At 43.1% G+C, this 27819-nt stretch overlaps 1 protein-coding gene across 1 annotated transcript in view; it reads right to left on the reverse strand.

The window, feature by feature from the left end:
• LOC145337476 (synaptojanin-2-like) overlaps positions 1-27819 on the reverse strand; it is a 204190-nt gene that overhangs the window by 79661 nt on the left and 96710 nt on the right. The window contains exons 7-10 of the mRNA XM_080182266.1: positions 27282-27378; positions 22443-22615; positions 14050-14131; positions 12082-12234 (exon numbers count right to left, since the gene is read on the reverse strand). Of these exons, the coding sequence (XP_080038392.1) occupies positions 12082-12234; positions 14050-14131; positions 22443-22615; positions 27282-27378 (505 nt within the window). The remainder of the gene's footprint in view (positions 1-12081; positions 12235-14049; positions 14132-22442; positions 22616-27281; positions 27379-27819) is intronic.

Below are 27819 nucleotides of genomic sequence, written 5' to 3' on the forward strand. Positions count from 1 at the left end.
ATTCAATCATTTGATGTATATGAGCTGGGGAAGGGCATTTTCAATTTATTCAGACCTCCACTTTGCCTTTAAAAGGATCAAAAAACTTATATCTTCATAAATTCGTTTATAGCACTAGAGAATTATAAAATGATGCCACAAAAATGTTGCACCATCAGGGGCTCTGATATTAATGTAGGAATAGAACAATGAGTGTCATTCCAATAGTGCGTGACGAACATACACGGGGCAGGGCAAATTGTTCAATCTGAACAGAAATGTTTCATTATCAATTTACTTCCTGGTTTAGCATCACCACTGTATGTGGGAGGGCATGACACAGACCCACATAATGTGATTTCCCAACTATTTAAAGGATCAAAAAGGAGGACGTTATTTTCAGACTCAGACCGGGAAAAACTGACCAAGTGGAAAATGAGTTCAGGTAGAAGAAGACTGCTTTCAGATGATCTGATGTCGGGATGCACTGCTTACTGTGTCATGGGAAAGTGGCGTGTTAATGTCAGGTTTGCCTCCTGATGTCATAACTCTGGATTGAACTCAGCAGTTCCGATTTGCAAACATAAAATCCCAGTCTTGTTGTAGAACAGAAATTCCTTCGACCTACATACTGTGGAAGGCTGAAGTCACAGATTTCAATCCTTGCCACAAAATCTATTCTTTAAACCACTGACTCCATCCTTTCGTCCTTTCTCTGACATGGTAGCACAGGGATTAGCGGCGTTGCCTCACAGCACCAGAGAGTGGGTTCGATTCTAGCCTTGGGTGATTGCCTGTGTGGAACTTGCATGTTCTCTCCGTGTCTGCATGGGTTTCTTCCAGGTGATCCAGTTTCCTCAAATGGTCCAAAGATGTGTAAGTTACGTGGATTGGCTGTGTTAAATTGCCCCTTAGTGTCCCAAGACATGTAGGTCCCAAGATATGTATTTACCCACAAGGGTTAATACATGGGGTTAAGGCAATGGGCCTGCTTTATCAGAGCCTTTTCTGCACTGTAGGGATTCTATGAACTGTCAGACACTTACAGTTCTGTTCCTTAACCACTGACTTTATCCTTCTACTGACATGGTGGCACAGTGTTATCACTGCAACTTTATCAAATTGCAGTCTGAGCTGAACTTCCAAATCACATATACCACTTCATCATCTATTCTGCCTATTTCTACCTCTGTAACATTGTCTATTTCTGACCTTCCCGCATCTCATTTGCGCTGAAATGCTCATCCATGCCTCTAATACCTCTAGACTTAATTAATCCAATGCTCTCCTGATCATTCTCCAATCTTTTATCCTATATAAACTTGAGTTCTGCTGCTCATACCCTAACTATGCCTAGTTCCTTTCATCGATCATCCTTGTGCTCATACACTGGCTCAACATCGAGCATTCTCGTCCTCGTTTTCAAATTGTTCAATGGCTTCTCTCCTTCCTAAATCTGTAAAATCCTTTGAGATCTGGCCACTCATGGACTATTATTTAAATAGACTTTATTTAAATGGTAAAAAAATTGCAGCATGCTGCTGTGCAGAGGGACCTGGGCGTCCTTGTGCAAGAATTATAAGGAGTTGGCTTGCAGGTGCAGCAGGTAATTAAAAAGGCAAATGGAATTTTGTCCTTCATTGCTAGAGGGATGGAGTTTAAAAACAGCGAGGTTATGTTGCAGCTGTATAAGGCGCTGGTGAGGCCGTATCTGGAGTACTGTGTACAGTTTTGGTCTCCTTACTTGAGAAAGGATACACTGGCACTGGAGGGGGTACAGAGGAGATTCACTAGGTTGATTCCAGAGGTGAGAGGGTTGGTTTATGAGGAGACACTGAGTAAACTGGGGCAACACGCATTGGAATTCAGAAGAATGAGGGGAGATCTTAGAGAAACATATAAGTTTATGGAGGGAATAGATAAGATAGAAACAGGGTAGTTGTTTCCACTGGCAGTTGAAACTAGAACGTGGGGGCATGGCCTCAAAGTAAGGGGGACCAGATTTAAGACTGAGTTGGGGAGGAACTTCTTCACATAAAGGGTTGTGAATCTGTGGAATTCCCTGCCCAGTGAAGCAGTTGAGGCTACCTCATTGAATGTTTTTAAGGCAAGGTTACATACATTTTTGAAAAGTAAAGGAATTAAGGGTTATGGTGAGTGGGCGGGTAAGTAGAGCTGAGTCCACAAAAAGATCACCATGATCTTATTGAATGGTGGAGCAGGCCCGAGGGACCAGATGGCCTACTCCTGCTCCTAGTTAGGTTCTTATGCATTCTGATTTTAACAATTCCACAATTAGTGCGTGTGCCTTCAGCTGCCGAGGCATTAAGCTGTGGAGTTCCCTTTGCTTCTTTATCTCTCTCACCTTCTTTAAGATGCTATTTAAAGCTTCTCTCTTTGGCCAAGCTTTGGTTCCTCTGTTCTAACATCTCCCTATGTGGCTTGGGTGTCAAATGTTGCTTGATCACACCTCTGTTAACTCACTGTTCTAGTTCCCATGTTAACAGTCCTCTCTCTTCAGGTAGTTCTCGCTCCCTGATTCAAAACTGTTGTTGTCACCTAGTCCCTCAAAAGTTAACCTTGGTCCTATCATCCTTGAAAACTACCACACCAACTCCAAGAAACAACATCCTATGTGACTGCGACAAATGTAAATTTTCTTCCTCATCCTGCTTGACCTGTGTACAGCCTCTGACACAGTTGGCCACACTATCACCCTTCAGCACCTCTCTGCTGTTGTCCAGCTGGCTGGACTGCTTATGCCTGGTTTCGTTCTTATCTAAATATAGCCAGAGTAATGGCTTCTCTTCCAACCCCTGCCATCTAACATCTGGTGTCCCTCGAAGTTCTATAATATTTCGCTCTACATTCTGCACCTTAGAACATAGAACATAGAACATAGAACATTACAGCGCAGAACAGGCCCTTCGGCCCACGATGTTGCGCCGACCAGTTACAAAAACAATGACCCACTAGCCTATACCAATCCCATTTCGTCCATAAACCTATCCAGAGATCTCTTAAACGCCCCCAAACTAGACGCATTTACAACTGCAGCAGGCAGGGCATTCCAATCCCTCACCACCCGCTGGGTAAAGAACCTACCCCTGACATCCGTCCTGTAGCTACCCCCCCTTAATTTAAAGCCATGCCCCCTCGTGCTAGCTTTCTCCATCCGAGGAAAAAGGCTATCACTATCCACCCTATCTAAACCTCTAATCATCTTATATGTTTCAATAAGATCCCCTCTTAGCCGCCTTCTTTCCAATGAAAACAACCCTAGATCCCTCAGTCTCTCCTCATAGGACCTCCCCACCATACCAGGCAACATCCTAGTAAACCTCCTCTGCACCCTCTCCAACGCCTCCACATCCTTCTTGTAATGCGGGGACCAGAACTGCACACAGTACTCCAAGTGCGGCCGCACTAGAGTAGTGTACAGTTGCAACATTACACTGCGACTCCTAAATTCAATCCCCCTACCAATAAACGCCAAGACACCGTACGCCTTCTTGACAACCTTATCTACTTGATTCCCAACTTTCAGGGATCTATGTACACACACACCTAGATCCCTCTGTTCATCCACACTATTCAAGGTCCTCCCGTTAGCCCTATACTCGACACATCTGTTGCTCCTACCAAAGTGAATTACCTCACACTTCTCCGCATTAAATTCCATCCGCCACCTCTCGGCCCAGCTCTGCAACCTATCTAAGTCTCCCTGCAGACTATGACACCCTTCCTCACAATCTACCACACCTCCAACTTTGGTGTCATCAGCAAATTTACTAATCCACCCAACTATACCCTCATCCAGATCATTAATAAAAATTACAAACAACAGTGGCCCCAAAACAGATCCCTGAGGCACACCACTCGTAACTGCACTCCATGATGAATATTTACCATCCACCACCACCCTCTGTCTCCTATCTGATAGCCAATTCCTGATCCAACTTCCTAGATTACCCACAATCCCATACATCTGCATTTTCTGCAGAAACCTACCATGGTGAACCTTATCGAACGCCTTACTAAAATCCATGTATACCACGTCAACTGCCTTACCCCCATCCACCTCTTTGGTCACCTTCTCAAAAAACTCAATAAGGTTAGTAAGGCACGACCTACCCGCTACAAAACCATGCTGACTATTTCTAATCAATTCATTACACTCCAAATAACTATAAATCCTATCCCTAATAATTTTTTCTAAAACCTTGCCCACAACAGAAGTAAGACTCACCGGTCTATAATTCCCGGCAAAGTCTCTGTTCCCCTTCTTAAACAATGGGACAACATTCGCTATCCTCCAATCCTCCGGGACTACACCAGAGACCAATGACGACCTGAAGATCTGAGCCAGAGGCTCTGCAATCACCTCTCTAGCCTCCCAGAGAATCCTAGGGTAGATCCCATCCGGACCAGGGGACTTATCTATTTTCAGCCCCTCAAGAATTTCCAGCACATCCTCTTTATCAACCGTAATACTGTCTATTTTACACCCCTGCAACCCAATGTCCTCCTCAGCTATATTCATGTCCCCCTGCGTGAACACCGAAGGACATCATCTGAAAATACTGTTTTCACACGAACACTGGAACCACCCTCACTGCCACCTTTCACGAATCCTTCCACTATGGGATGATCAGAAATCACTAATGAAGTAAATGTTATATAGATGGCAGGGCAGGTGATGTGTGATAGCTGCAGAATGTAGGTGGCTGTGAATACCAGTGTGATCCAAGGCAAATACCTCTGCAGCTAGTGTCTGCAGCTGGAGCAGCTCAGAGTCACCGAGCCAGAGACTGAGCTGCAGACACTGTGATGCGTCAGGGAAGGGGAAAGTTACTTGGACGCTGGTTCAAGCGACAATCACACCGCTTAGGATAGGGTCATCCGATTTAGTCCAGACCCTAATCCAGGAACGGATGGAGGTGACTGACTGAGGCAGGTATGGGGATTAACAGGTGGAGGAACCTCAGCTCTTGCAATTGTCCAACAGGTCTGAGGTTCTTGCAACTTGTTCAGGTGAAAGCAAAGCTGCAGGGTGGATCAGTGAACTGACCATAGCATAGTGGTACACACAGGAAGCCATTCAAACAGGGGGGAGTTGATAGGAATGTAGGGGCATTAGGGGACCGTACAATCAGAAGGATCAACACAGTTCTCTGTAGCCAAGAGCAAGAGTCCAAAAGGCCATGCAGCCTGCTCGGTGCCAGGGTTTGGGTCTGCTCGGGCCTGGAGAGGAACTTGCTGTGGGAGTGGGGAGATTCTCAGGGTCACGGTCCACGTGGCAAAATTAAAAAGCAGAACTTCAAAGTCAATTATCACGAGCGAATTAGAGTAAATAACATTAAAGAATCAAAAGTGTGGCTCAAAGATTGGTGTGGGACAAATGGGGCACTGGCACCAGTGCTGGAGAAAGTGGGAATAATACTGTTAGGATAGACTTCAGCTGAACTGTACTGGCACTAGTGTTCTGGTGAGTCATATAACTAGGACTGTAGAGAGTGTTTTAAACCAAATAGTAGTGAGGAAGGGGTAGGTGGTGTTGTGATTGGGGGATCAAGTGAGAAAGATGTGATAAATTGAAAGGAGACGGCAAGACAAGAGTAACAAGTAGCAAGAAGAGAATTGATAACCTCAAGCTTGAGTAGCAGGAAGGGACAGAGCATGCGAACTTTTGATTGTGCTGCCAGGTAAGGCTGAAGGTTCCAAAAAAAAAGAGAAAATTAAAGGCAGTCTACCTGAATGCACATAGCATTCACAACACGACAGATGATTTGACAGTACAAATGGGAATAGAAGGTATGATCTGATTTGCCATTACAGAGACATGGCTGCAGGGTGACCAAGGCTGGGAGCTGTACATTCAAAGGCATTTGACATTTAGGAAAGATAGGTGAAAAGGAAAAGGAGGTGGGGTGGTACTGTTAATAAAGGATGAGATCAGGTAGAGAGGATATTAGTTAGAGAGGATATTAGATCAGAAAATCAAGATATAGAATTAGTTTGGATGAGGCTAAAGAAAGAGAAAGGGTCAGCAAATATTGGCCAGAGTGGTTTACAGGCCTCCAAACAGTCATGGTGACGTAAGCATGGTATAAACCAGGAAATTAGAGGTGCACATAACAAGGGTCGTACAGCAATCAAGGGAGACTTCAGTCTACATAAGGACTGGGTAAACCCAATTAGCACTAATGCCTGTGAAGGATGAATTTTTGCAATGCATGCAAGATGGTTTTCTAGAGCAGAACATTGAGGAGCCAACTAAAGAACAAGCTATTTTAGATCTACTGTTTTGCAATGAGAAAGGGCTAATTAATCATCTCATTGTAAAGGAGGCTCAGGGGAAAATGGGACCATAATATTATAGTTCGCGAAGGAAATGATGAAGGGTTGAATTGGGCAAGTACATTCAAATATATGATGGTAGACAGGCAAAAGCTAGCATTTAAAAAATTAACATACATTGGTTATAACCAGTCTGCATTCCTTTAATGCACAAAAGCCAAGCAGGAAATGTTATCCAATAATGGCTAACAAGAGAAGTTAAATATTGTAAAGGATCAAAGAAAGGGCCATATAAAGTAGGCAGAACCCCTGAGGATTGGGAGCATTTAGAATTCAGGAAAGCATGGTCCAGAAAGAAAAAGTAGATATGAAAGTAAACAGGAGGGAAACATAAAACAGACCTTAAAAACTTCTATAAATGTTTAAAATGTAAAAGATTTATAAAGATGAATGTGTGCCCATTACAGAGGTGGGAGAATTTATGATGGGCAATAAGCAAATGGCAAATAAACTAAACTCTTCACAGGATAATTCTCCCAGGAATACTAGAGAACCAATAGACTAGTGAGAATGAGAAACCGACAGAAATTAGAATTGGTACAAAAGTAATACTGTAGATGTTTTTAATATTCATTCACGGGCAGCAGGTGGCGCTGCTAGATTAGCGTTTATTGCCCATTCTGAATTGCCCGAGGATGGTGTTGAAACACCCAGGGTGCTGTTTGGAAGGGAATTCCCAAATTTTAACCCAGCCACATTAAAGAAACAGTGATGTAGTTTCAAGTCAGGATAGTGTGTGGCTTGGACAGGAACTTGAAGCTGGTGGTGTTTCCATATATCTGCTGCCTTTGTCAATCCAGATGATAGAGGTCAGAGGTTTGGGAGATGCTGCCAAAGGAGGATAGTGATTTGCTGCAGTGCCTCTTGTAGATGGTACACACTGTTACCATTGTTATTGCTGTTGGAGGAAGTGAATGTTGAAGATGATACAGAAGTGGGGGTCATCAGCAATCAAGTGAGTTAATTTGGCCTGCAGTGTCGAGTTTTCAAGTGCCTCACACATGCAAGTTGTGTGTTGTTGAAGATGAATAGGCTTTGGTGAATCAGAAGATGAGTTAATCTGCAGAATTCCCCACTTCTGACCTATTCTTTGGGCTACGGTATTTATATGACTGGGTCCAGTTCAGTATCTGTTCAATGGTAATCTCCAGGATGTTGATAGTGAGGGATTCAGTGATGGTAATACCAGTAAGAAATGGTTAGATTCCTTCTGTTTGGAAATGGCCATTGCCTGCCATTTTTGAGGCGGGAATGTTCCTTGCCACTTGTCCAGGTTTGGCTGCATATGGGCACAGTGTGTTTCAGTATCTGATGAGTCAGGAATGGTGCTGAACAGTCCCATTCCTGACCTTGTGATGCAGGTCATTGATGAAGTTGCTGAAGATGGTTGGGTCTAGGACACTACCCTGAAGAACTCCTGCATATGCCTTGGAGCTGAGACGATTGACTTCCAATCATCACAATCATCTTCCTTTGTGCAAGATATGACTCCAATCAGTGGACATGTTCCTCCTGATTCCCATTGACTCCAGTTTTTCTAGACTAGTTTATGCCATACTTGGTCAAATGCATTTTTGATGTCAGGGCAGTTACTTTTACCTCACCCTCTTGTCTTCTACCCTTTTGTGCATTTTTGGACCAAGGCTCTAATGAAGTCAGGAGCCATGTGGCCGTGGTGGAACCCAAATTGAATGTCAGTGACCAGGTTACTGTTTTGTAGGTGCCACTTGATAGGAATGTTGACAAAATCTTCCATTACTTTGCTGGTGGGATGGAAAATTGATAAATTCCCTGGATGATGATTATACCTCAAAGTGTTAAAAAGAGGTGGATATAGAGATGGTGGATAGGGCGGCACAGTAGCACAGTGGTTAGCACTGCTGCTTCACAGCTCCAGGGACCTGGGTTCGATTCCCAGCTTGGGTCACTGTCTGTGTGGAATTTGCACATTCTCCTCGTGTCTGCATGGGTTTCCTCCGGATGCTCCGGTTTCCTCCCACAGTCCAAAGATGTGCGGGTTAAGCTGATGGGCAATTTTAGCATGGCCACTTAGTGTCCTGAGATGCATTGGTTAGAGGATCAGTGGGTAAATATGTAGGGATATGGGGGTAGGGCCTGGGTGAGATTGTGCTCGGTGTAGATTCGATAGGCCAAATGGCCTCTTTCTGTACTGTAGGTTTCTATGATTTCTATGGATGCATTGGTGATCATCTTTCAAAATTCTACAGACTGGAACAAATTGGAAGGTGACAAATATAACCCCACTATTTAAGAAAGCAGGGAGAAGGAAAACAGGGAGCCACAGACCTGTTAGCCATACATCAGGTGTAGTGAAAATGCTGGAATCCATTATAAAGAATGAGATAACAGGGCACTTAGAAAATAATGGTAAGATTTGGCAGAGTCAACATAGATTATGAAAGGGAAAACATGTTTGACAAACCTGTTGGAGCTTTTTGAGGGTGTAACCAGCTGATTAGATAATGGTGTATATGATGTATTTGGATTTTCAGAAGGCTTTTGATAAACAAAATTAGAGCACATGGAGATTGGGGCTAATATGCATTTATGGGCCAATGAGTGTCCCTGGCTGGTCAGGGGAAGTGTTGCCCGAAGGCAATGAAGAGTCAACCATATTGCTGTGGCTCTGGAGTTCCTCATATGAGCACATGTAGGCCAAAACATTTAAGGACGGCAAAATTCTTTCCCTAAAGGACATTAGTGAACCAGATGGGTTTTTCTGACAAGCGACAATGGTTTTTGTGGTCATCAGTCAACTCTTAATTCCAGACACTTTTTATTGACTTTGAATTCCACCATCTTCCATGGCAGGATTCGAACCCAGGTTCACCAGAATATTAACAGAGTTTCTGGATTAATAGCGATAATACCACTCGGCTATTGCCTTCCCATGTATTGGCATGGATTGAGAATTGGTTAATGGAGAGAAAACAGTAGGAATGAAAGAATAATTCTCAAGTTTGCAGGTTGCATGTAATGGAGTACCACGAGGATCAATGCTTGGATCCAAGCTATTCAAAACAATATCAACGATTTGGATGCGGGGACCAAATGTAATATTTCCAGGTTTATTAATAAAACAAAACTAGGTGGGAACGTGAGCTACGACAAAGAGATTTCAAAGAAGTTTCAAAAGGATTTGGACAGTACATGAGCGAGCAAGAACATGATAGATGGAATGTAATGTGGACAAATGTGTGGTGAAACAGGAATGCAGAGAGAGAGATTGGAAAGTGTTGGTGTTCAAAGAGAACCTGAGTGTTCTTATTCATAATTCACTGAAAGCTAACAAGCAGGTGCAGCAAGTAATTAGGAAGGCAAATTGTATGCTAGCTTTTGTTACAAGAGGGTTTGTGTATAGGAATTTGGCTACAGTTGTATAGAGCCTTGGTGAGACTGCAGTTGGAGCTGTGTATACAGTTCTAGTCTCTTTACCCAAGCAAAGATATATTTGCCATACTCAGAGAGCAATGAAAGCTCATCAGAATGAGTCTTGGGGCAGTGGGATTGGCCTATGAGGAAGAATTGAGGAAACTGGGCCTACATGTTCTGAATTCGACGGGCAGGCGATTGCCTTGTCGTATTATTGGTAGACTATTAATCCAGAAACTCAGCTAACGTTCTGGGGACCCAGGTTTGAATCCTGCCACAGCGGATGGTGGAATTTGAATTCAATAAAAAAAAAATCCGGAATTAAGAATCTATTGTTGACCATGAAACCAGTGTTGATTCACTCATACCCTTTAGGGAAGGAAATCTGCCGTCCTTACCTGGTTTGGCCTACATGCAATATGGTTGACTCTCAAATGCCCCGCTGAAATGGAGGGCTGTTAGGGATGGGCAGCAAATGCTGACCCAGCCAGCAGCACTCACATCCCGTAAACAACAAAATAAAAGACTGAGAGGTGAGTCCATTGAAATGTTTAGGCTCAACAGGGTAGATATAGGAAGGACGTTCCCCCTGGCGATGGGGTGGGATGACCATGGGGTGGGGAGGTTACAAATCTAGAACCAGGGGACACAGCCTCAGGTAGGCCATTTTGGACTGAGGTGAGGAGGGATTTCTTCACTCAGAGGTGGGTGAATCTTTGGAATTCCCTAACGCAGAAGGCTGTGGAGGCTCAGTTTATTGAGTACTCTAGACAGAGATTAATAGATTTGTAAATAGTAAAGACATCAAGGGATATGGGGATTGTACAGGAAAATGGCACTGGGGAAGATGATGAACCATAATCTAGTTGAATGGCAGGGCAGGCAGGAGGGGCTAAAGAAAAATTGGAATAGGAGTAGACCAGTGTCCCTTTGTTCCAATTCAATTTCACCACTATCTAAATGCACACACTTTTCAGCAAGACTCATTGAATAATGAGCATGAGTAGGGACCTGGCTAATATTTTAACCTTGATACGGCTCCTGCTCTGCCCAAAACCACAAAAAACTACAAAAGGTTGTGAATCCATCATTCAAACCAGCCTCCCATCCATTGACTCCGCCCACACTTCCCACTACCTTGGCAAAGCAGCCAGCATAATTAAGGACCCCATGCACCCCAGATGTTCTCTCTTCCACCTTCTTCCATCGGGAAAAAGGTACAAAAGCCACATACCAACCAACTCAAGAGCAGCTTCTTCCCTGCTGCCATCAGGCTAAGTCTTGGGGCAGTGGGATTGGCCTATGAGGAAGAATTGAGGAAACTGGGCCTACATGTTCTGAATTCGGTGGGGAGGCGATGGCCTTGTGGTATTATTGCTAGACTATTAATCCAGAAACTCAGCTAACGTTCTGGGGACCCGGGTTTGAATCCTGCCATTAATCTTGCATTAAGTTGATTTTTCTCTACATGCTAGCTATGACTGTAACATTACATTCTGCACTCTCCGGTTTCCTTCTCTATGAAACGTATGCTTTGCCTGTATAGTACAAGAAACAATACTTTTCACTGTATACTAGTACATGTGACAATAATAAATCAAATCAAATTAACCCAGATTATAATGAAATCAATAGTGGAATTGCTAATGTCATCATCCCAAACCAATATACTAGGCTCAAGATCTGAAACATTGGCTGAAATATTATCAGCCATTCCTTCTGACAGGGTCTTCCAATCCCGCCAACGGTGACCCCCTCCCACTGCGGGTTCCCTGGCAGCAGAAAGTGCAAACAATGGGAACATCATGATAGTACAGTGGTTAGCGCTGCTGCTTCACAGCTCCAGGGACCTGAATTTGATTCTGGCTATGGTTACTGTCTATATCGAATTTGCACATTCTCCTCATGTCTGCATGGGTTTCCTCCAGGTGCTCCAGTTTCTTCCCACAGTCCAAAGATATGTGGGTAGGTTGATTGGCCATGCTAAAATTGCCCCTTAGTGTCCTGAGATGAGTAGGTTAGAGGGATTACTGGGTAAAATATGTAGGGATATGGGGGTAGGGTCTGGGTGGGATTGTGGTCAATGCAGACACGATGGGCCAAATGGCCTCCTTCAGTACTGTAGCGTTTCTATGATTCTGTGATAGGAAACATGGTATGGGGTCATGGAAAATCCCACCTATTTTTGGTCTGTCTGACTCAGTTCATTCTGGGCAGCGCATTTAACAATTGATGGGAAATCTAAATAATAGGATTTATAAGTGACTTCCTCTGGCTAGAAGAGAACACATTGCACACAACCTTATTAAAAAAAATACATATATTTAAAATGTACTCCATTTATATTACCTTCGTTTTTCCCTCTCGTGCACGACTCCCTGTAAAGATCTTACTTAAATTATGTCCGTTCAATGACCACATTGTCTTGTAAAATTCCACAAAACGCTCCACTACTGTCTTCTTGACAGCCATTCCCAGGCTCTTTAGCTGGCTGTACAAAACCTATGAAGGACAAATAACATAATTCCAAAGCCACACTGAAAGCTTATTTCAAGTAGCCACGAAACTTTCGCTGAAACTTCTATTAATTTTTGGCAATTATTTATTTTCTTAGTCCCACAGAACACAAGCTATTTCCCAGCTGAGAACACAGTTGTCTTTCAATGTTGTGTTCATGCTTGGCAGGAAGCAACAAGGTAATGAATCAAATGATTATTTCTGTCCTGTCCCTTGTCAGAAAATGCAGTGCTTTAGCTTGGTGGCACTAGGAATACATTGCATGGAAAACTGGATGTGACCTATGTCCAAGTGCTCAGCTACATACAAAACACAGGTGTACCAAAATATGTTGCAAGATATCCTCAAGCACATGCTATTTCTTGAGGTTCACAGAAATTCACAGTTTTAGTGAGATGTAATTGATTGCTGTGGGAGAAAGGGTCAGGGAATCAGGGTCTATGATTAACATGTACATGCTGATCGCACTGGGGTAAAATCCATGCTGCCTGCTAATTAACATGATCAATGTGTTAACCAACACTCATCTACTGCTCAATGGGTGGGCAAATGATTGACTGGCCATATATCAGGAATGTTCACAACGTGATTAAAGAGAGTGCATCCTGGATGGAAATTGTTTGTAAGATTACTGGGCAGAAGCTGGCAGAGAGCACATTGGAAGGTTTCTTGCTGTCGCATTAAAGGTTTGGTGCAGGAGGAGTCATTCTGCAACTGTAAAGAGAACCCTCTAGGTACTCGATGCAGAGTAAGAGTGGCAAATGTGGAAGTGATTTCTTTGATGTGCGTGCAGGTTATTTGCTGACAGTATGCCCAGCTTAAGCAGATGGCCCTTAATGCTTGTAGGGAATGAAGGCTGTCCTCCATATTCCTCCTGGTCTTGAGAGTGGGGCATTAAATTCTGCCTCGTGTAAGGCACTGTTGGTAAATGAGGACTTGGCATTGTGACTAATGACTAAACCCAGTGTAAGGTAACACCTTAGCCTCAACACAATTAGGCAGATAACTAGCATCAATGGGGGACTTTTCAGCTAGCAGCTCCAAACAGTTAACATGTATTATTATCCTTTGTTGCCTTGGATGTCCATCTATGCTGGTTGTCTGAATATATATCTGAACAACTACAAAAACTAATTTAAAAGGCTAATCAAATCTATCCCACTTCTCTAGAGCCCAAAATACAAATGGTGAAGTATTCCTGAAGTTACATAAAACTTTGATTAGATTTTATCTGGATATTCTGCTTTCAGTTCTGCACCCCAAAAAGAACCTTTGAGAAGGTGTGGTGTAGATTTATCAGAATGATACCAGGGCTAAAGGGCTTAAATTATAAGAACAAGTTCCATCTATCAGGCCAGCATTCTCTGGTGTATAGAAGACAGAGTGGTGATCTAGTTGACATTTTTAAGATGAGTAAAGGAATTGATAGTTTCTCTATTTCTCCTACTTCCCCTGGTGAGGATATCTTTAACCAGAATTCTTAGCTAGACTGCTAAGGATGAGGTCAGGAAGCTCTTTTTCACACACAGAGTACTGGAATCTGGAACTCTCATGCCAAAACATCATTGAGGTTATTCCAATCGGTATTTATGATTATGGAACACAGGTAGGTAGAATTCAGCTGCAGGTTAGCCTTGATCTGACTGTGTGGCAGAACAAACTGAAGGTGTTGCAAAACCTATTTCTATAGCCATGTTCCATTAAGCATTGTATTTCAACTCTAAAATCTCTCTAATAATAAACCAATATCCCCCTCACACTCTCCCTCAGTCAATTTTCAGCATTAAGCAAAATGATTACCTCCAATGCTATGTAAGACTGGACACTGTTTGTCCGATCGAGACAATCTAGGCAGTTTGTTCTGAACACTCCTGTCTGAAAACTTCAAAAGAATAAATATAATTAATGCAGAAGTCTGAGTTTTACTTTCCGTAAAATACAACTGCCCTCTAACATCAGATGACAGAGGCATGTTGCTAAGGATCATATGTACAAAGAAACCGTTGTCAATAGCACTGCAATTTATGGTAGCAATGGATTTTCAGCTAAAATTTACTTTGCTGAACAACCTGAAAAATTTTGATATGGTATCTGGAGATCTGGAAACTACTGTACTATAACTGAAGCCTGTATCAGCTTGATTCTTTTGTGCTACAGCCAGAGAATCGAGTAATAAAATGAACATAGCAAATTTTTTTTTACACAAGTCCTGACACTAAATAATTGGGTAAGTTGTGAAAATTAAGTTAGAAATAGCAAAATTGAGTTTCTACCCAATTGTTCTAGGATTTTTTTTGGTGCACATCAGTATAAATGCTGTAAAAGATGACTGGGTTTTAAGCACAAATTGTGTTTCTACAAATGTTTGCACTCCTTTTTCAAACATTGCGCTAAAAGCAGGTCCTATGCAATAAGCTAGCAATCCTTTTACGGTGAATTAATCACCATTAGGAATTTCTACTGATTAATTTGTAGAAGCCCCAAAACTTAAGCTGCAAATTTTGGGTGCAAGGATTTATTTACTAAATCAATAAATTTGTTAGATTTACTACTTGTTTATTAAATCCATATATAGGATTCCTTTCCAGAGGGATGGAATTGAAAAGCAGATAAGTTATGTTGAGCTTGTTCAGAACCATGGCAAGAACTCGGAATATGGTCAACATTTTTAACTTCATTCAGAAAAATGTACATAAGGGGAAGAATGGAATTGAAACTCAATACTATATCCCAATCTCACTCGATAAGAGCAATAGATGTTGGCTTTGTCTCGGAACAAAAACAAAATTATCACTTGATTATTCAGAACTTGAAAATTGCTGAAGCTTTTCATCTCGCAGTCATCAGGACAAATGCAAGAATGCCAAATTTCAAATAACACAACAGTGGGGCAGCACAGTGGTTAGCACTGCTGCCGCACACTGTCAAGGTCCCAAGTTCAATTCCAGAGTTGGGTAACTGTGTGGAGTTTGCACATTCTCCCCGTGTCTGCATAGGTTTCCCCTGGCTGCTTTGGTTTTCTCCCACAGTCCAAAGAAGTGCAGGTTAGGTGGATTGGCTATGGTAAATTGTCCCTTAGTGACCCAAGATGTGTAGGTTAGGGAAATTAATAGGGTAAATATGTGGGTTTAGGGGGAAAAAAAATCGGGTCTGGGTGAGGTGCTCTGTCAGAGAGTTTCTGCATTGTAGGGATTCTAATTTATGCTCTAGGAGAAAAATTGCTTGGCAGTTGGCTGAGGCATCACCATGGAGAATGCTTCCCAAATTCCTGAATAACTGTTTTAAAGTGCTATGCTTGAACACGGTCTCTTTTGTTTGCAGTGAAGAGGTTCCTGCATATGAATGCATGTTGCTTCTTGCAAACATAAAAGATCCACATTACAAACTCAACTGATATTTTTACATTAGTTGCCAGTGCGGCTATTTGCACGCTCAGAATTGTTCAACAAGTATTCCCAATCACATCTAACAATAGACATTCAGTTGTTTGCAATAGGTTGAGTACATATCCTACGCAACTAGCCCGCATTTGCAAAATTCAAAACATCTAACTTTAACTTCAACATTGACCTGTAGCATCTTAGTTAATGATAAATAACTTGCTGGTTAGTGACAGTTACTCAGTGATTTAATCCTGTGGTTTGTTAGAACAGGTTCAGTAGTCTGCAGGGCCTGACTCGGGGCTTTGGACTTCTAGCTAGCATAAATGTCAAGAGGATTTTGCTCCTGCATGCAGGCCAGTTCAGCAGAGTACTTTGAGACAAAGTACAGAATTTGGCAATTTGATGAGTGGAGGAAGTCAGTGCCTTGAGGAAAGACATGCTATTCTGGTCTTCTATAGAACAAGGAATGGTCTGATAGAAGGAGTGAAGGACAGCGAGAATCAGAGAGCTGTGGCCCAGAGACTATAATTAGACAGCCAGTCCAGACAACTGGTTGCTGAGTTTTCTGATTTATTTTTTTCTCTGAACTGGGGAAGTATTTTAAAGCAATAAATTTATAAATATTTACTGGATTAAATTAATAGCTGAAATAATTAAATCATTTAATACAAATTATCACTGAATTATATTTCTAAACTTGAAGAGCTAATTAGTTAAACAAAACACAATAAAGATAGCAGAGCAGATGTGTTGCAAGTGCATCATGTGAGAGTTGGTGGACACCAGTGCGTTCCACAGGAAGCACATCTGCAGCAGGTATCTGCAGCTTGAGAAGTTTCAGCACAGAGTTGATGAGCTATAGTCTAAATTTCAATCACTGCACTGCACTGGAGAGGGAAAAAATTATCTGGGAACGTTGTTCCAGAAGGCAATTGCATCCCTCAAGTTAGGTAAATCAGATTTAGTCTGGACTCACACCCTCCTGTCAATAATTATGAATAAGACAAGCATGGAGATCCAGGAAGTAGCAAAGGAGGAGCCTCAGCCTTGTCTGATAGGTTTAGGGATCTTGCAGCCTGTGTGCACAACATCAGGGACTGCAGGGAGATTGAGCATGCCAACCATAGTACCATGGCACAGGAGTCATACAGCACAGAAAAGGCCCTTCAGCCATATAGACTGCACTGACAATAACTACCACTAAAGTTGTGCTAATCCCATTTATCTGAGCTTGCATAGCCCATTCGAGTAGAGGGAGTAAAAGAAAATGTAGTAATTGTAGGGAACAGTACAGTTATGTGAATGGATATTACAGCCAAGAGCACATGTCCTGCAGGCTGTGTTGCCTGTTTGGTGTCAGGGTTAAGGACTTTTCCTCAGGGGTAGAGGGGAACTTGGGGTGGGAGGAGTGGTTCCAATTGTTGAAGTATCAAAGACATTGGTAGTACTCAGAAAAAGATTCTGCTCATGGTGTATGAGCTGCTAAGGACTAAATTAAAAAGGAAAAAATACAAAAATAATAATCTCTGGATTAGTTTCCGAGCCACAAATGAATTGGTCAAAGCCAAATAAAATCAGAGAGCTAAATAGATAATCTATGTGAGTGGGCAAGGGTCTGGCAGATAAAGTACAATGTTGGTAAATGTGAGGTCATCCATTTTGGTAGGAATAACAGTGCAATGGACAATTATTTAAATGGTAAAAAATTGCAGCATGCTGCTGTGCAGAGGGACCTGGGTGTCCCTGGGCAGGAATCTCAAAGAGTTGATTTGCAACAGTTAATTAAGAAGGCAAACGGAATTTTGTCCTTCATCGCTAGAGGGATGGAGTTTAAAAACAGCGAGGTTATGTTACAGCTGTATAAGGTGCTGGTGAGGCCACACCTGGAATACTGTGTACAGTTTTGGTCTCCTTACTTGAGAAAGGATATACTGGCACTGGAGGGGGTGCAGAGGAGATTCACTAGGTTGATTCCGGAGGTGAGAGGGTTGGTTTATGAGGAGAGACTGAGTAAACTGGGGGTATCTCATTGGAATTCAGAAGAATGAGGGGAGATCTTATAGAAACATATAAGATTATGAAGGGAATAGATAGGGTAGGAGCAGGGAAGTTGTTTCCACTGGCAGGTGAAACTAGAACTACAGGGCATGGCCTCAAAATAAGGGGAAGCAGATTTAGGACCGAGTTGAGGAGGAACTTTTTCACACAAAGGGTGGTGGAATTCCCTGCCCAGTGAAGCAGTTGAGGGCTACCTCATTGAATGTTTTTAAGGCAAGGATAGATAAATTTCTGAACAGTAAAGGAATTAAGGGTTATGGTAAGTGGGCGGGTAAGTGGAGCTGAGTCCACAAAAAGATCAGCCATGAACTTATTGAGTGGCAGAGCAGGCTCGAGGGGCCAGATGGTCTACTCCTGCTCCTATTCCATGTGTTTGAGTCAAAGATTGGTCCGGGGGGGGAGGGGGGGGGGGGGGGGGGGGTTGTGTGTGTGTGTGTGTGTATAAAGAAATCAATTTTGAACCACGGGGCACTAGCACCAGTACTGTGAACTTACCACTGGGGCAATCTTCACTGGACCTTCATTAAAACCATACGACATAGGAGCAGAATTAGGCCACTCTGCCATTCAACCATGGCAGATACTTTTCTCATCCCCATTCTCCTGCCTTTTCCCCATAACCGCTGATCCCCTTATTAATCAAGAGCCTATCTATCTCATTCCAGTGAGTGTGTTACAAATATTGTAGAGAGAGTTTTAAAATTAAATGGTTACTGGTATTAACAGAGCAGTGTGTTGGTAGCTCACCAAGCTCATCAAGATACCGGCTCCCCAGTGTCACTCTCCGTCAACAGAGCTGCCAGCTTTGATTGGGCTTCTTCCATGAGGAAAGCACGCTGTTATCTAGTTAAGTGCCTGAGTGATATATACTCTGGCCAAAGATCCCTACAAGAGGTGCATGGGTCTTAACCCTGACACCAGGCAGGCAACACAGCCTGCAGGACATGTGCTCTTGGCTGCAATATCCATTCACACCCTCTTCCAAACTAATTGGTGAGATCCTTCTCACCTCCATTAAATGTTGCCCAGAATTAAAGGCTCTTTATTTGAATGCTCATAGCATTTGTAATAAGATGAATGAATTGACAGCACAAATAGATATAAATGTGAATGATATGATAGCTACTAGTGAGACATGGTCATAAAGTAACCAAAGTTGCGACCTGAACATTAAAGGGTGTTTGACAATTTGAAAAGGCAGGAAGGAAAAGGAAAAGGAAAAGGAATTAGGGTATCACTGTTAATAAAGGATCAGGTTAAAATAATCAGGAGAAATTATCTTGATTCTGAATAACAAGATGTAAAATCTGTTTGGGTACGTGTCAGAAATACAGACAGTGGCACTGTAGTTAGCACTGCTGCCTCAAAGCACCAGGGAACCTAGTTGAATTCTGGCATCGGGTAACTGTCTGTGTGGAGTTTGTACATTCTCCTCATGTCCGTGTGGGTTTCCTCTGGGTGCTCCATTTTCCTCCCACAGTCCGGAGATAAGAACATAAGAACATAAGAAATAGGAGCAGGAGTAGGCCATCTAGCCCTTCGAGCCTGCCCCGCCATTCAATAAGATCATGGCTGATCTGTCGTGGCTCAGTTCCACTTTCCCGCCCTCTCCCCATAACCCTTAATCCCCTCTCTTATCAAAAACCCATCAACCCGCTTCTTGAAAATATTTAGCGAGGTAGCCTCCACCACTTCAACGGGTAGAGAATTCCAGAGATTCACCACCCTTTGAGTGAAGAAGTTCCTCCTCAACTCCGTTCTAAAACGCCCCCCCTTTATCTTGAGGCTGTGCCTCCTAGTCCTAGTGTCTTTTTTGAGCGGGAAGAGTCTCTCCACCTCTATCCTATCCATCCCATTCATCATCTTATACGTCTCAATGAGATCTCCCCTCATTCTTCTAAACTCTAACGAGTACAAGCCCAGTTTATTCAGCCTCTTCTCATAGCTCAACCCCCTCAACTCTGGTATCAGCCTAGTAAACCTCCTCTGCACTCCCTCCAAGGCCAAAATATCTTTGCACAGGTGCGGCGCCCAAAACTGCACACAGTACTCCAGCTGCGGCCTCACCAATGCCCTTTACAGCTGCAGCAAGACCTCCCTACTTTTATATTCAATCCCCCTCGCTATGAAGGCCAGCATCCCATTCGCCTTCCTGACCACCTGCTGCACCTGCAAGCTGGGTTTTTGCGACTCATGCACAAGGACCCCGAGGTCCCTCTGCACCGTCGCCTGCTACAGTTTTTCGCCACGTAAGTAATAGTCCTTCCTACCATTCTTCCTACCAAAGTGGACCACCTCACACTTGCCAACATTAAATTCCATTTGCCATTTCCTGGCCCATTCGCCCAGCCTATCTAGGTCCTTCTGCAGACTCTCCACACCCTCCGCACAATTTGCCGTTCCCCCAATCTTGGTGTCTTGATGTGTGGGTTAGCTTGATAGGCCATGATAAATTGCCTCCAGTGGGATTAGCAGGGTAAATACGTGGGGTTACAGGATAGGATATGGGTGGGATTGTTGTCGGTACAGGCTCAATGGGCCAAATGGAATCCAGCAGGGATTCTGTGATTCTGTCAAATAGCAAAGAAAAGAAATGACTCGTGGGAGTAGCTTATGGGCCACCTGGCAATTGATACACTGTAGGAAAACAAGAGTGGCAGCTTACAAGAAGAGTGCTGCAATAACAGATACTTTTAATCTTCATACAGTTTGGACATTTCAAAGTGGCAAAGTTGCCTGGAGGATGAGTTCATAGAGTGCATTCAGCCAGTTTCTTAGAACAATGTGTTTTGGAATTAACCTGGCTATTTTAGATCTGTTAATATGTAATGAGATGATTAATTAATGATCTCATTGTAAAGGAATCCAAGCGAGAATGACTGAATTTCACATTCAGTTTGAGGAAGTGTGTCTTGGGTCTGAAATGAGGGCAGGATTTTTTTTTAGATGGTGGGATTTCTCAGCCTGAAGAGTCAATGGAGAATGCATCACCACCAATGCTGACTACAGTGCAGTCATTTAACACTCCAAGAAGTGTTATGGAGATGGGACATCTGCCCCTCACTCAGGAGAGATGACCTGCCTCAGAGAGGTGCTGGTCCCAGTTACACCAAAAGCAGCAATGGGAAGGATGGGGACGAGAGGCAGTTTCTGGAGTCCAAGTCCCCCAGAACAGGTAAATGTGAGAGTGTCAATGCTGGGAGGGTAGGCGTGGGTTGGGTGATGGCAAAGGTGGGTGTGAGTTGTTGGTAGGGAGGTCAGTGGGGAGAGGGAGCACTTGCAGGAGGCAGATCTTGTGGTGGTGACAGTCCAATGCCAAATATTCATTGTTTTCCAACATTGAGCTTTAACATCAAGTTCAGAAGCATTTCATTGTATTTTTTTCCATTTCTCACAGCAGCCTTGTGTACAGGCTCTCTCAGTAGCAATTATAGCAAATGACAGAAGTGCGTGTGTTATAATCTGAAACCACTAGAAACCAACTTGAACCTTCCAAAAGTTCTTAACGTTTAAAATCCTTCCAGTTATTAGGACAAAGGCTTTTATCCCAATTCATCAATCTAGACCAGCACAAACTTTAGCACAGTACTCCAGCAAGCCCTTGTCAAGCTAATTTTAGTAAATGGTTATATCATCCAGAGACTATATTTCTTAAGCTATTAAATTACAATAGGCCTCTTACCCCTGTATTAATCATTATGTATCATTGTATTAATGTAGGCTTTGAGGATATTTTCCTCAATTCAATTTCATATTCAATTCTTTTTTTAAATTATTTATTACCATCACAAGTAGGCTTACCTTAACACTGCAATGAAATTACTGTGAAAAATCCACACTTTGGCGACTGTTTGGGTAACCGACAGAGAATTTAACCTGGACAATGCATCTAACCAGCTTGCAACTGTGTGCAGTTTTGGTCGCCGCATTTGCGAAAGGATATATTGGCCTTGGAGGGAGTGCAGAGAAGGTTCACCAGGCTGATACCAGAGATGAGAGGGTTAGCCTATGAGGAGGGATTGAATAGACTGGGTCTGTACTCTTTGGAGTTTAGAAGGATGGGGGGGGATCTTATGGAGACATATGAGATAATGAAAGGGATGGATAGGGTAGAGGTAGAGAGATTCTTCCCGCTTAGAAAGGATAGCAGAACTAGAGGGCACAGCCTCAAAATAAGGGGGGGGGTCAGTTTAGATCGGAGTTGAGGAGGAACTTCTTCACTCAAAGGGTGGTGAATCTCTGGAATTCTCTGCCCATTGAAGTGGTGGAGGCTACCTCGCTGAATATATTTAAGTCACGGGTAGATAGGTTTCTGATAGACAAGGGAATTAAGGGTTATGGGGAGAAAGCGGGAAAGTGGAACTGATCCACTTCAGATCAGCCATGATCTTATTGAATGGCGGGGCAGGCTCGAAGGGCTATATGGCCTACTCCTGCTCCTATTTCTTATGTTCTTATGTCTTTTGGACTGTGGGATGAAATCAGGGCATCCAAAGGAAATCCACACAGACATGGTGAAAACATACAGACTTTGCATGAAGAGTGCCCCAAGCTGGGAATCGAACCTGGGTCACTGGCGCTGTGAGGCAGCAGTGCTAATCACTGTGCCATCGTGCCATCCATAAGCTAATCAAACTAAATGGACTGTGCAAGCTAAGCAGAAGAAAAAACAACTGTAATTGCATATGAATGACACAATTTCATCATTCCATTGATAATAAGGAAGTAAAATCAAAAATCTCCAAGACTCACCAATGACGTACATGCTCACCACTGCTGAAGAAGCCAAATTGATCCAGGTGTTCCTGCAGTTGAGGTTTTAGCAACGAGTGCAACTTTTCCACCTTGCCACCTTTGACACAGTGGTAATAGTCAAAGTTTATCATTGGTGTGTTAGGGGCATGAGTAGAGGCCCACAACAGTTTCTAGATCAATAGGAAATAAAACATATTTTGTCATAACTAAATTAGATACCATTAGATTAAAGAGATCAGGCTCTGGGGAATGTTAATAGGATCCACATCAATAGGTGAAGTCAATACTAAGACACAGAGCCTTTCCTTGCTTGAGAGAGCTTAGTGACTTTGTTCAGAGTTAACACTCCTTATCCCTATATGTATGTGTTCAAATACCCACTACCTGTTTCTCTAAATAATGCAATTAATTTTGTTAAGATTTGTTAATGTAATTAATTGACAAAAAGAACTAAATGTGGTCTTGACAATTCCACAGAAATGAAAAAGTATCCTAAAGAACAATGCAGTATACAGTTCAGTATAAGTCAAAATCCTCCCAGGACATTTCTTAAGCTATTAAGAAATAATACAGTGGCACGGTAGCACAGTGGTTAGCACCGCTGCTTTACAGCTCCAGGGACCTGGGTTCGATTCCCAGCTTGGGTCACTGTCTACGTGGGTTTCCTCCGGGTGCTCCGGTTTCCTCCCACAATCCAAAAATGTGCGGGTTAGGTTGATTGACCATGCTAAGAATTGTCCTTAGTGTCCTGAGATGCATCGGTTAGAGGGGTTAGTGGGTAAATATATAGTGATATGGGGGTAGGGCCTGGGTGGGATTGTGGTCCGTGCAGACTCAATGGGCCAAATGGCCTTTTTCTGTATTGTAGGGTTTCTCTGGTTCTATGAACATGCACACTGAACAGAAATCTGGAAGGATGTTAGCAACTTCCACTTGAATAGATAAATTTTACATGACAGAAGATTCTGTACAGAATGGAGGAAAACAATGCCCAAAATTTTCTGGTCTCAGAGACTGAACCTATGAGTGAAGATGTGCATTAGAACCCTGCAGATGTTCTCAAGTGCAGATCTAATGAGAATTGCCTAAGAAGGTTAAAATTCCTCTTCCCTGGGATCCTTCGCAAATATCTCCAACTCGCAGTTAGAATTGGAGACTTGGGTGAGATTTGAGTTACTAACACAGGTAGAGACCTAGGAAATGTTTGATTGAAACCTGGAACACCTGGGTGACTTAATAACTGACACCTGCAATCGCCTACCCCGGACCACCTAACTACCATCTCCCCAAGCATCCAACTACCTCCTGACCTGACTATCCACCTAGCCACTCATCCACTCACACATTAACTCATCCACACAGGCTTAAACTTACCAGGAGAAAATGACAGCTTGTGCTGTTGAAGGGAGAGAGTGTCCTGTCTTTCCCTGACTCTCTACTCTGACTTGATTCTCCATGGGATGTTGTGCTGTGCATTTCTTTGACAGCCAGAATCGGAGGATGGCAGAAGAATGGTGCAGCAGTGTTGGTTCCCCTTCCCTCAACCATGGATTCCCCTATAAGTCACATGACAGGGTCCTCAACTGAGTCCAACTCACTTTCACCCTTCTTCACTCAATCTTTCCCACCCTCCCAAAACAACGTCCCCCTTACGCTCCCCTTGCACCTCGCCACCATCAGCATTAACATGGATTATCCCCTGTTGTTTCCACCACCTCCATTTTAATTATTCCACCAAAGGTGACCATGTCTTCAGCTACCTTTCACTTTATACTGCTTTTGGGGTGCACCTTGAGATGTTTGTTACATTAAGGGTGTTATATAAATGTAAACTGCTATTGCTGAAGTTATTAATTAACCCTGCTTCAATGTGCAACACTGGATCCAAAATAACTTGCTCCCTGATTATTTCTTCAGCGTACAGCTTCCATGAAGCATTCCACAAACTCAGCTTCTAGATTGCCTTTGCCAATTCAATTTGTTTCATCTGTATGAAGATTAAAGTCCTCCACAGTTATTATATTGATTTTGTTACAAGCTAAAATTATTTTTTGCTTCATGCTCTGTCCAACAGTACATTTTAGAGAGCCAATAAATTGGTCTACCAGCAGTTTCTGACCATTGGAACATAGAACATTACAGCACAGTACAGGCCCTTTGGCCTTGATGTTGTGCCGAACTATGTCCAAACCCAAGATCAAGCTATCCCACTCCCTATCATTCTGGTGTGCTCCATGTGCCTATCCAATAACCGCCTGAAAGTTCCTAAAGTGTCCGACTCCACTATCACAGCAGGCAGTGTATTCCACACCCCAACCACTGTCTGAGTAAAGAATCTACCTCGGACCTCCCTCCTATATCTCCCACCATGAACCTTATAGTTATGCCCCCTAGTAACAGTTACCTCCATCTGAGGAAATAGTCTCTGCACGTCCATTCTATCTATCCCCCTCATCATCTTATAAACTTCCATTAAGTCACCTCTCATCCTCCTCCACTCCAAAGAGAAAAGCCCCAGCTCCCTCAACCTTTCCTCATAAGACCTACCCTCTAAACCAGGCAGCATCCTGGTAAATCTCCTCTGCACTCTCTCCAATGCTTCCACATCCTTCTTATAGTGAGCTGACCAGAATGCTCACAATATTCCAAATGTGGTCTCACCAAGGTCTGGTATAGTTGCAGCATAACCCCAGGGCTCTTAAACTCCAACCCCCTGTTAATAAATGCTAACACACTATAAGCCTTCTTCATGACTCTATCCACTTGAGTGGCAACCTTCAGAGATCTGTGGATATGAATCCTGAGATCTCTCTGTTCCTCCACCTTCCTTAGAACTCTGCTGTTGACTCTGTTATCCACTTTCAAGTTTGTCCTAGCAAAATGAATCACCTCGCATTTATCAGGGTTAAAGTCCATCTGCCATTTTTCAGCCCAGCTCTGCATTCTATCAATGTCACTTTGCAGCCTACAAGAGCCCTCCACCTCATCCACTACTCCACCAATCTTGGTGTCATCAGCAAATTTACTAACCCACCCTTCAACCCCCTCTTCCAAGTCATTGATAAAAATCACAAATAGCAGAGGACCCTGTGGTACAGTACTGGTAACCGGCCTCCAGTCTGAAAATTTTCCTTCCACCACCACTCTTCTATGAGGCAGCCAGTTACTTATCCAATCGGCCAAATTTCCTTCTATCCCACACCTCCTTACTTTCTTCATGAGGAATCTTATCAAATGCCTTATTAAATCTATGTATGCAACATCAACAGCTCTATCTTCGTCTACACACTTAGTTATCTCCTCAAAGAATTCAATCAAATTTGTGAGGTAATACTTACCCCTCACGAAACTGTGCTGAAATTGTTATTTCTAATCTCCTATCCATACCTACTTTACAGGCTGATCTTCTGAATCAAGATTATTTTTACCAATGTCCTCATGTCATTCTTATGACAATTATTTTTATTCCTTTCCCATGCTTTCTGTCTTTGAAAGTGCCCTGGAATATTTACTTTCTAACATCCGTCACCTGCAACCATGTCTCTATGATGACATTTATATTAAACGCATCTATCTCAATGCAATTAGTTCATCTATATTGTTACAAATACACCACACATTCAGATTCATTTTTCTACCAATGTTTTTAGCATAAAGCTTATTCACCTTTGTACCAATATTGTTAAACTCACTGCCACTCAATTACTTATTGTGAAGACTGGGCAGAATCTTGCCGTTGTGTCAGTGTCCCGAAGGTAGGATGGGAAGTGCTCACTCACAGATGGACAGCTGGCCGCTTGCAGTCATATGGCAGCCAGCCAATTGAATATGTGGTGGGGGCAGGCAGGAGGCCAAAGACCCTGCTGATACCTCAGAGAGCTGGAGATCCAGGCACCATATTGAACAGGCACCCAGATAGACATCCATTCTCTGCAATCCTACAGCACCAATCTGGTTGTGTGAGTGGATGTTTGGAGAATTCATCTGCTGCTGCAAACTGCTGAACTGACACTGCCCATCCCCCCCCAGAAAACCACAACTGCTACTGCAACCACCTGCTGTTTTTGACCAACATCTCAGCGCACAGCAACCGTTTAGCGATGTCTCCCCACAGGTTCTCCTCAAGGTCATCCATGAATGGGAGGCAGGGAGGAGGGAGATTCCTGTTTCCTAGTGATGGCAGTAGGAGGACTGCCTGACCAAGAAGTCTCACAACACCAGGTTAAAGTCCAACAGGTTTATCTGGTAGCAAAAGCCATTAGGCAGTCTGGACAGAGGTCACAGGAGAGGTTAGCAGCCATGGGATCCACAAGTGAAACTGGGTTTGGTGGAGTAAAAGAGGTCAACAGCCTGCTATGCTCTGCGAGATTAAATGGCATCATGATGGCCTGGACCTCTCAGAGGATGCATGTCACACCATATCCTCACACCCTCCACAGCACAGGCACAGTCACCTCGGTGGGAATGTGTTTGTTATTAACCTTGAGTCTCACAATCTAGGGAACGCATCACTGACACATCATAGCTGCTGATGGAGGATGTGACAGCAAGGGTCCCTGACAGAGGGAGGACCCCTGGAGACCAGGCCCACTCTGAGCCCCACGCTGATATCAGGCTCCTGGGAATGGCTGCTGGAGACGCAGCAACAGGCAAGTGAATGATCAGCTGAGAGACCAGAGTCAATGCACAACTTTTAGCGAACGGTGAGGGAATCAGTGCAAACAATGGATTCCATCAGTTCATCGAGATTTCCCCAAGTTAGTGACCAGCTCACAGAGCAATTACAATTAGACAGAGAAAATATTCCGGACAATTCTCCAGTGATAACAAACATACCTTAAAAGCTCTGCTGAGGACTTCCTCTCCACCCTTAATTCTTAGCAGGTTGACAATGACTTGACTTCCATACTGCTCCCTCAGCAAAATCAAGTGTCTGAAAAATGGCAATCAATCCTTACGTTTTTATTCCTATACAATTATACACACATACTGTGCAAACATTCAAAATGCAGTGTAATCATACCTAGAAAAATGTACATTATATAATGTCAAATAAATGTACACCCATGATGCACACACAGATACACGTTGTGTAATCGTCAGCCTCCACTCAATCGTAGCACTCTCGCCTCTTGTTTAGGAAATCATGAGTTTAACTCCTACCTCTGGGCTTGAGCACATTTATTATGGCACTTATATGCAGCACTGACGGAGAGCCACATTACCTGATGTGCCATATTTCAGATCAGAAATTAAACCAAGACCCTGTCAGCTTTCTCAAGATGGCCATGATAGACTCCAATGCATTAAGAGCAGGAGAGTTTTCCCAGTGTCCTGCGCAACACGTATTCCTCAATCAACACTTTAAGCATTT

Source organism: Carcharhinus amblyrhynchos, unplaced genomic scaffold (genome assembly GCF_965287045.1).
Source record: "Carcharhinus amblyrhynchos unplaced genomic scaffold, sCarAmb.v2.hapA scaffold_50, whole genome shotgun sequence".
In the NCBI taxonomy this organism is placed as follows: Eukaryota; Metazoa; Chordata; class Chondrichthyes; order Carcharhiniformes; family Carcharhinidae; genus Carcharhinus; species Carcharhinus amblyrhynchos.